The sequence below is a fragment of the Brachyistius frenatus genome, unplaced genomic scaffold, assembly GCF_029030835.1.
Source record: "Brachyistius frenatus isolate BFR_SWC_R1_liver_20210118 unplaced genomic scaffold, ASM2903083v1 Contig_73, whole genome shotgun sequence".
In the NCBI taxonomy this organism is placed as follows: Eukaryota; Metazoa; Chordata; class Actinopteri; family Embiotocidae; genus Brachyistius; species Brachyistius frenatus.
This window is the reverse complement of record NW_027210672.1, coordinates 833602-843729: the sequence shown is the minus strand read 5'-3', so window position 1 is coordinate 843729 and position 10128 is coordinate 833602. Positions and strand designations below refer to the sequence as shown.

Genomic DNA, 10128 nt, shown 5'->3' with positions numbered 1-10128 from the left:
CAAATTCAAATGTGCCGAAAGTGGGTAATTTGACTCACGAACAGTGGAATTTCCCCGTTGTACCGCCCACAAAACGCTCTGATTGGTTCACACCTTTCCCCGGTCGTCGTTTCTAACTTCCTATTGGCTAAACTAGTGTCAGTCCACCTGCTTCCTGCTCTGCGGTGACGTTTGTTATTGCAGCGCAGCTCCTTTAAATACGATGGGAAATGTTGATGGTCGGAGTTGATGAAGTAAGTGAGTTCTTGATGGGCTCCTACAATTATTAGCTTTGTAAACTACGTCGTTTGTTCGTCCAGCGCGTGAAACAAGGTTTGAATTTTCTGTTTTAACGTTTTTTTTGTTTGTTTGTTTTTTACAAACGAATTTCAGTTGAAACGTCAATGAAGAAAGTTTAAATGTGAAAGTTATCTGACGTTACCGTCACATGAGGTGAACGGGCATAATTTGGCCCTGTTGTCGTGTGTGTTTTGGGTAATTGTATCGCTTAAATTTCTAGAAAAATGAAGGACTTAATTCCACTGTGAACTAGGTACACGTTGAAGACGGCTTTAAAGATGTCAGGCGCTCACGAGCAGCACAGGAAGCGCCACCCCCCGAAAGTGTTCTTGCTGTCGACCGCGCTGAAGCTCCAGGACGAGTTGGAAGGTGCCATTTCCCTGCAGCGGGGGTTCATCTGCCAGGAGCAGGATTTGAGCAAGAGCAAATGGGACTTCCCTTGGGTCAAGGTATTAACATTTATGAAAAGCCGTTGTTTCTTTTCTTTTTTTTTCTTTTTTTTTAAATTAAACAATTATTCAATGACTAAGCCAAAAACGGATGGTTACCTTGAGTCTCATAGCACTCACCCCAATTATAAAGGGTTAGAATATTATCACTATTGTGCCCATCTGTTTTGAACATTAGCTGATTAATCATGAGTAGTTGATATTTTGATGGCATGAGAGATAACCGAATGGTTCACCCTGTTATGACTCTCGTATTTGTGTAATTGCGTAAAGTACTGCTTTCTGGTGGCATCTCTCCTAATTATATACATTTTCTGGGTGGTCCGTTCCTTCCACTCGCCTATCCTAAAAATGTGCCTCCTTATCATGTGCTTTGGATACTGTTGACTCCCTCTCCTCAAATGGGTGGGCACACTTTCTGCAGCATCAACTTTTTAATATCGCTCCGTGTTCCCGCAGGTGTTGGACAATGGCTCCATGCTAAAAATAGCGAGGAGGTTCCTGATTGAAGTCCCAGCTGACTTCACAGGCCTGCTGGAGGCTGTGGTTGATCCGGAGGCTCGCCTAAAACTTCTAGGTAATGCTTTCAGAATTAATTAGAAGAAGCAGTGTTTCAGATATTACTGAGGAAGTAAGTAGTGAGGGGCAGTAAATATTTGCCGCAGTGATTATTGGACATTAGTGTTGTTGTTGTTTTTTTGTGTAGTATTAAATGCCACTTTACTCTTGCCATTTTATTTACTTCAAATGTTCTCAAATCTTTGTTTTATTAGAATATCTAACAGGTCAAAGTTCACTCTTCTCTTTTTTAGTGGAAAATGGTGAGCAAATCCCAACTGCGTCACCAGTCTGCCTGTTTTTATGATGACCAACGTCATGCGCACACTTAAATGGATCTTTAATAAAGGACATAACTTCACTGAAGCCTTTCTTTCTCGAAAGCAAATTTACGTCTTAAAAAGTGACCGAAAAATGGCACTTTAATCAATTCTAATTAGTTATTTCCTGCTTTTGTAATCAGGGTTTTGTCTGTTTGCATGTTGGTTTTTCAACAGAAAATCCTGGGAATCTGAAACACCTGGCTTCTCTGCCCATCGACTCCCCGCTGTGGGTTCAGATCAACAAGCCGGACGAGCTGGCGGAGGCGGAGCTGAAGTACATCGGGCCGCTGACCAGAGGGACCGGCCCCGTGTATTTTGGAGCGGAGCTCGTGGTAAACTCTCATCGGGACCGTTTACATTTTCAAATATTCAAAGTGGCCGTAATCAGTAGTATAAACAATGGGGTCATTTGTAGGGATGAAGCTGCAGAGAATTCCCACCCGAATCTAAAGCTCCCCTCAGTGTCTTTCAGCTTGTTGTTTTGGTTCACTCTCACAGCTGTTTTTACCCACGGGACACACGACCTGCTCAGGACCACACAGCCAGATTAAGTTAGTGACCAGCTGGTGGAAATACTGCCGCAATTAGCAGAGATGAAAAGTATGAAACGGAGCAAAAAGGACAGTTTCTGCATATTTATGTTGATACCCAGAAATCACGACTAAAATCAATGCTAATGTTGCTCTGTGTGCTCGATGTATAAACTGTCAACGGTCTATGAACATATTGGCCATAAAAACTTAAAACAATGTTGTTTAATTCCCCTGAAATATCTACCAAAAAAAAAGAGTCAAAACAAAATGTGTAACTAGAAGAAAATGTTGACCTAGAAACGCAGTTAATATCGCCTGTCGGCGTGTTTACAAAAAGCAGTTTACGTTATCGCAACATTCCTGATACGTCCACCTTTAGTTAATCATTCATACGGTGACCCTTGCTCCCCGTCTGTGGTCCTCCAGGGCTCGTCGGTGGGTAAAGGACAAGGCACCGGCTGCCATAAGGGCCACCGGCTCTTCACCTGCCCAGACGCCTGCGCCCTCTTCCTCCCCGTCAGCCACGTGCGGCAGCGCCACTGGGTGCGCAGCCAGCCCTCCGACGTACACGAGCGGGCCCGAGAGCACCACCCCGGCACTAGTCACCCCGGCACTAGTCACCCCGGCACTGGTCACCCCAGCAGCAGCGACCGTCCGACTCATCCGACGCCGCAGCAGCAGCAGCAGCATCAGCAGCAGCAGCAGCGTCAGATTGGTTTCCGCCAGTATTGCCCCAGCAGCCCTCCTCAGCCGCACACCTCCGGCATCGTCCCGCGGACCGCCGAGTCGGCACCCGTCGGCGCGCACCACCAGGCCCAGGGCCAGGCGTCGCCTTCGCTGTTCCTCATCAGCCAGCGGGTGTGTTTCCCCCTGGACGACGCCGTCCACGCCGGGGAGGTGCGCTTCTGCGGCGCCCTGCCCGATCGGTCAGCGTCGGGCATCTACGTCGGAATCCTTCTGGTCAGTACGATCCACGGAACAGAAAAGTGATTACGCGTTTCATCGCCGTGTTAATCATTAAATCCACCCGGCAACTCTTTTTTTTTTTTTTTTTTTTTTTTTTTTTTTTTTTTTTTTTTTTATAAACACACAGACTTTGTTTTTGCCTCCTAAGCACAGTCTCTACTTTATTCCCAGTTGCGGCCCTCCTGTGTATCAGGACATCTTGCAATGGCTCAGTGCAGCTGCTCCGTCTGCAGCTTTGTGTTTGACTCTGTGCTCTACATTACAGGACTCTCCTATTGGCAACTGGGACGGCCATTCCAAAGGAGAGAAGCTGTGTCACATCCCCTCCCCGCTCTACGGCCTCCTGATGCCGGTCACCAAGGTTTCCTCTGGTACAGACACCGTTTACTCCATTTGTGGGCAACAGGAGCACTCTCTGAACTCGACAAACACAGCAGGGAAACTTAACTTCTTTCATTTCTGTGTCCTCAGAACAAAAATCCCCCCGTCCCAACCTTCCTCCCCAAATCCCCAAATCCATCCTGAAGGTAGGAGCAACAGCGTCGGTCGTCGCCAAACCGTTCCCGACGTCCCCTCCCACCACCGCTGCCAGGGTCGCCATGGTGCCTCCGGCCAAACAAGCCCTCAGACCTCCTCTGCCGAAACTCGGCCTGAAACCGCTGCTCCCTCCCCCTCCGCCGCCCCCCACGCCCCGGAGCCCGACGCCGCCGCCCGGCGCCGAGCAGCCGTTGTACGGCGAAGGCGCGTGCGACACCCCGTGGTCTCTGAGGTCTCTGGACGACGCCGACGGCGGGGGGGACACCAGAGACGCCGGGCTGGAGGTGGGGTCGATGGTTGAGGTCAACGACCCGCCGCTGTTTGGAGTCATCCGCTGGATCGGACGGATACCCGGCATCTCGGCGCCGGTGGCGGGAATCGAGCTGGTGAGGACAGTTTTAGCCATTCGCTGAAAACCAGACTGCTCAGAGTTTTTATAGTCTTGGTTTAAGGGGCCGTCTGCAATCGTACACCACGGACGTCATCGGGACATCAATTTAGAATTTTTTTTTTTTTTTAATATATTTTCAGCATCCATCGTGCTTCAAGACGTCCATGTTGAGCGTCAAGGGGACAACTTTTTTTTTTTTTTTTTTTTTAAACATCTTTTAACATCATGCTGAGGGGGCGTCTTGTTTGGAACGTCTTTTCAAACATTAATAAAGTGTGTGTGCGCGTGTTCATCAGGACCAGGAGCTGTGTGCAGGAACAGACGGCAGTTACATCGGGGAACGTCACTTCCGTTGCCCGGCCAACAGGGGGCTGTTCGTCAAGCTTCGCAACTGCAGGCGGGACTCCAGATTCCCCGCCCCCGAGACGCCTGTCAATCAAGTGGAGCGGTGCAACTCCATAGGTAGGACGACGCGGCTGCGGTCCGACGGAAGGTTTTGAAAGTTCGGATCGTCGCGCGGAGCTCGCTGCCGTCTCGGTTGCTGCGGCGACCAGACACTCCTAATTTTTGAAGCTACTTATGGGAGCCTGAATGGGAAGAGTTGAGCGGTACCCCTCCCGGCTGAATATAAGAAAACAAAAATCATCATATTGTAGACGCACATTAGAGGAAATAGAGAGTTACTGTGAAAAACGGAAGAAGCCCTCAGCCGTGATGCGGATCACAACTCCACAGTTTAAAACGGGAACTCTGCACTTCTTCAACTTGTGCTGTCAAACAGCGTATTAAATGCAGCTGTTTTGCTTTCTTGCTACACACAACCGCACTCAAACCGTCCGCTCGATAGAAGTCCTGCGGCCTTGTTCTCCATCTGACTTTCTGTTACCTTCTGCCAGCTTTTGCAGAGTGGGGCAGTGAGCGGGTGGAGGAGCACACGCCTCCCTTGGTCGGAGACAAGGCCAGAGAGCTCTACCAGGGCTGGAAGAAAGGCATTCAGGGACACCTGAACTCCTGCTACCTGGACGCCTCGCTGTTCAGGTAAAAAAAAAGGAAGGGGGCCGCTGTATGAATTCTGCCCTGAGAGAGAGGACTGTTGGTGTAGACGTCACACAGAGTATCCAGAGAGGCAATTTACTGAAGTCTAATGACGCACGTTCTCTTCAAGCTCTGCGAATCTTTATTTTTTTCCCCTCTTGTACATCTATGAATTCAGGCACCGTTTGATTTTTTTTTTTTTTTTTTTTTTTTTTTTTTTGGGAAAATTGAGTGATGCACGAGAGAACAGTCGGCTCCGTTTCAATCCAGCTGTGAATACCGCCGAAATGATCCTTTACGAATCAAACGTGGCGCCTTCATTTCATCAGCTGTCTGCGTGTTTCCGTCTCTGCAGTCTGTTCTCCTGCTGCAGTTCAGTCGACTGGCTCTTATTCTGGCCCTCCGACCCCGAAGTCGACGCCGACGAATCCTTGAGTCGGGCTCAGGACCTGCTGCGCTGCGAGATCGTCAACCCACTGCGAAGGTGTGTGTGTGTGTGTTTCAGATACATAATTTACATGTCTATGTACATTTCTGTACAGGTACTAACCACAGACATTAGACTTTATTAATCCCACAGTGGGGAAGTTTAGTCATCACGGCAGCATATTAAAAAAATGTGCACACAATATGAAAATATTTACAAAGACAATAAAATAAGATGGATAAATAATTATTTTTGAGAAAAAAATAAGAGCAATGAATAAATACACACACACACACATGTGCAAACTATATACAGAAAAACAAATCGAATTAAATTCGAATAAATAAAGAGCTTGGGATGAACGGATAGATACCGATGATCAACAGAGACCAGTGCGGGGAAAAAAACACACCAAGACAACGCAAGTCGGAGCTGCTGTAACCAGCCGCCACTCACACGGCGCCATCACCACGATATAAAGCAAAGATCATTACAAAAAAACATTTTGGTTTTAAATAATCCTAAAAGAAAACGCCCACGCCGACCGGATGGGAAGGAAAATCCTCCGAATCGTTGAACGGCACGTGTTGTTGGGGGGGGGGGGGGCTGCAAAAAAAAAAAACGTAACGACTGTATTGCTGCGTAGTTCAAACCGACGGCACGTTTTCATACACGAGTCTCATCCGAAGTGTCTGCGTGTTTTCTGTCTCTGGAAGGTTCGGTTACGTGTGCGCCAGTAAGACCATGGCGCTGAGACGGCTGCTGGAAGGCACCAACAGCAACACCGGCTTCACCAACCAGGAGAAAGGTGCGCGTTTGTTTGTGTTGCGAGAGAGACGGGGGTTGTTGTTTTTTTTCCTGTCAGTCGGCCTTCTGCGGGCGTTTGAGTCGACACAGCCGAGGAATGCTGTAACGCTGCTCTCCTTCTGTCCCTCAGACCCTGAAGAGTTCCTCAACAAGCTTTTCCAGCTCCTCCGAGTCGACCCACTCCTCAAGATCAGGTAACCTCGTTGTGTACACACACACACACACACACCGTCTTTGATTGGATCGATTGTCGCAAGTGGAAGTTTAGTTAACTTTTTATCCTCGCAGCTGGTCTCCGGAACTTCCTGCATTCTTTCTCTGAGCGCCGCAGTCAGTTTACTTTAGTTCGACGTCTTCCTGGTTCTGTTCTTTTGTTACAGTTCAGTTGCAGTCAAATCCGTTTGGTGTTTCATGTCATCTCGACTTGACATTAGTGGTTTCCAGCCTGGAGGTCAGACGGATGATGGAATTAAAAAAAAAAAAAAAAGCAAATTAATGCTTCAAAAAATTATTTTAAAAAAAAGACAGTCGTCATGATCGGGGAAAATTAGCTACAGAGACCAAAATCGTATTTTGTGAAGGCTGTAAACTTGTTTATTTCTGCCATAACATGAAGGTCTGCGGGAACTCGCTAAACCTCCAGTGGCCGTTTGAAGAACTGCAGCTTCTGGCGCTTCTGTTGGTTTTCTTAGATTTTCCTGTAAATTCAGGGCCTTGTTTTGTTTTCTCTAATTCTCCTCCACCTCTCGCGTCTGATATTTCTATTTCAGATCGATGACTCAGCGCCCTCAGGAGTGTCACCTCTACCAGCTCTTCCCGCCCATCCCTCCCCCGTCTCCCCCCTCGGCCCTCTCCCTGGGCGACCCCGATCTCCCCTCGCCGGCTTTCAGTCGGATGCGCGTCGCCAACCTCCAGGCGCTGCTGGAGTCCTCGTTCCTCCACGCCGGCCTCAAGTTCGTCGAGGTAACGGAGATTCATTCGAGACTTCGTATCGAAGCCAAAAAGAAACGACCGTATTCCAATCGCGTGCGTCGATTCTTCCCCGCCAGTCTCCCTCCTGCCTCCTGCTGCTCATGCCTCGCTTCGGGAAGGACTTCAAGATGTTCGACGCCATCTTGCCCACGCTGAGCATCGACGTCACTGACCTGCTGGACGACGGTAAGAAAGATGGTTGGTTTTTTTTTTTGGTACTTTTCTCTCGGGTTCGGCTCCGTCCGTCCTCAAGCTCGTCCTCGTCTCTCTGCAGCTCTGAGACAGTGCAGCATCTGTCAGGCCGCCGCTGAGTGGGAGTGTCTGCAGTGTTATGAAGACCCGGACATCACCCCCGGACAGCTGAAGCAGTTCTGCCACATCTGCAACACACAGGTAGACTTTTTATTTTTTTTTTTTTTTGGGGGGGGGGGATCTCGGTCACTACTTTACTATTCTGGCTCGTCAACTTTCCTTCCAAATACAGCTGCCAGATTATGAAAAAGAAATTGTGATGAACCTGCTGTATTACTGCAGATAGACTCGGTTAACTAGCTGGTGAACCTAGTGGAGCGTTTAGCAGCAAAGAATCCGATATTTCCCTCAGGGGGAGGGAGGAGACCAAAAACTCAGCTGTTAATCAGGCAGAAAACATGGCTTTATACGAATGCCTCTATTCAACTTTTATTTACCATAATTGTCCTATAAAGTGAGAATATGTCAGCGTTGCGTTTACAGCTGGTGGTGCCGCCCCCAAGTGGCAAAAAACGGTGACTGTCGCTTTAAATGAAGGTGACGAAGATAATACTCTGCTGCTCATTTCCTGTTTATTATGGATCGGTGTCATTTCTATTGGTCATCAGGTCCACAAGCACAACAAGCGGACGTCCCACGGCCCGCTGAAGATCAGCATTCCCCAGAGACCGTGGTCGGGGCCCCTGCAGTGCGCCCGCCAGCGGATGTCTCTCTTCGCCGTGACGTGCATCGAAACCAGCCACTACGTCAGCTTCGTAAAGAACGGGCCCCTCCCCTCCGACTGGCTGTTTTTTGACAGCATGGCGGACCGGGAAGGTGAGAAGAAAAAAAAAAAAAAAACGGCTCGATTTATCAATTCTGCAATCAAAGGTTTCAGTTATAGGACCGTTTCTCCGTGTGCTCTCTCTCTCCCAGGCGGCGAGAACGGCTTCAACATCCCCCAGGTGAAGGCGTGTCCCGAAGTGGGCCGCTACCTCAGCCTGTCGGAGGAGGATCTTCGCAGGGTCGACCCCGCCTCCTTGCGGGAGCCCGCCCGCCGCCTGCTCTGCGACGCCTACATGTGTCTGTACCACAACCCCGAGCTCAGCCTGTACAAGTGACGTGGACACGCACGGATACTACACACTGAAAAACTGATACACACATCTCGTCCTCAGGTTCTTCGTGTTCTATTTGGCAGATTGAAAACTCGCAGAATATTTAGTGTATTTAAAAAAAACAACCTTGAGTGGCATTTCGTTATCGCTTCGTTCAGGCGAATACGAAATGTTCATGAAGCCAGTCAGAGAGATTAGCATCCACATTTTCAGGGAAATAAATACCCAAGTTGACCTGCTCAAAACAAATTTGCACATTGTTTTCAATTTTTATTCAGGGTATCAAATTAAGGCGTATTAATAACGCAGATTTAAGGTTTATAATTTTTTTTTTCTGTGAAGCAGCTCGAGGTGAGAATAAAAAGATAGAGGAGCCGGGCTCCACAACAGTTTCTCCCTCCGGTTCAGGTGAAATACAAAACGCGACAATCTGCTGACTTTACAGTGACGGAAATAGTCACACACTTCTAAACGTGCCTTATGAACAAAACGTGCTCAGCCAAGCAGAGTGCCGGCCGATGAAGCGTTCACCTGTGCCTTACTACTGCTCACACACTGTGTAACACCGTGCCTTGTAACATATGTACACTTTACAGTTCTATTTGCACTCCTTCCTTTATGTGTGCGTGTGTGAGAGTGAGTGAGTAATGGCCTTAAACTGGAAAAAAAAACAAAAAAGATTGCACAGATATTTGAATGTTTGTATTGCTTACGGGTTGTTTATTATAACACGGATACAAAAAAAAGATCCCACATAATAAAAGGTTTAACACAAAGCAGTTTTGTGTCCGTTTTATTTATTTTTTTTAACCTAAAATGTGTCAAGCAACATGCAGATATAACTTGGCAGCTAATTAGGGTTCATGCTGCAATATTGTGCAGCCTATATAGACCAGACTGTTTAATTTAAAAGATGACTGTTTGATGGCTTTTCCTTGACCAAAAATGTTGGCCAATTTTTTTTTTTTTTTTTTTTTTGTCAAAATAATGTAGTATAAACTGAAAAACAATAAGGGAAATGTTACTTCTTTTCATAGCCCACAGGGATAATCAATATTCATTGTGTCATGGTCGGGGAGATGAAGGTTGATCATTTACTGAAGCCCACTGTTAAAAAATTTTTTTTTTAAAAAAGGCTCAAATATGCCGAGACTGTCAGACATACGAGTCACGTGTGATAGAAACATGCATGACCGTTCCTGGATGTTGCGACAACATGTACACGGCCCAGATTACTGTGCTTCGTGAGCGCTGCGGAATGAACCGCACTAACGAGGCCCCAGAAGTCAAGACAGGAGCGCTTCTTACAGGAAGGTCTGTAGTTACATCTCCGCTCTTGCAGAATAAGTTTGGGGGTCAAAGTGGTGAAGCGTTCTGTTTGTTTTGTTTTTTCAAACCGAGATGACTTCATCCTCAGAATGTTGGTCAACGTTTCGATTCGAAGAGGCGACCTCGCCTTTAGGACGTTGTTGCCGTGATGACCACGCCTTTAGAATGTTGTT

At 47.6% G+C, this 10128-nt stretch overlaps 1 protein-coding gene across 1 annotated transcript; it reads left to right on the top strand.

Annotated features, from left to right (window-relative positions):
- Positions 1 to 200: 200 nt before the first annotated feature.
- cyld3 (cylindromatosis (turban tumor syndrome) 3) lies at positions 201 to 9396 on the top strand. The gene is made up of 17 exons (XM_069707984.1): positions 201 to 233; positions 533 to 728; positions 1188 to 1305; positions 1784 to 1941; positions 2569 to 3102; positions 3374 to 3479; positions 3580 to 4031; positions 4333 to 4498; positions 4933 to 5074; positions 5427 to 5555; positions 6215 to 6306; positions 6436 to 6499; positions 7076 to 7268; positions 7355 to 7463; positions 7552 to 7670; positions 8138 to 8345; positions 8445 to 9396. Exons 1-17 carry the CDS (start codon positions 229 to 231, stop codon positions 8627 to 8629), a joined length of 2976 nt encoding a protein of 991 aa, XP_069564085.1. The 5' UTR covers positions 201 to 228; the 3' UTR covers positions 8630 to 9396.
- Positions 9397 to 10128: the final 732 nt, after the last annotated feature.

Excerpts from the sequence above, each read along its gene's own strand:
- cyld3 (XM_069707984.1), top strand. Across the intron at positions 1,942-2,568 it reads ATTTTGGAGCGGAGCTCGTG|GGCTCGTCGGTGGGTAAAGG; the intron begins GTAAACTCTCAT and ends GTGGTCCTCCAG. Across the intron at positions 5,075-5,426 it reads CTGGACGCCTCGCTGTTCAG|TCTGTTCTCCTGCTGCAGTT; the intron begins GTAAAAAAAAAG and ends CCGTCTCTGCAG.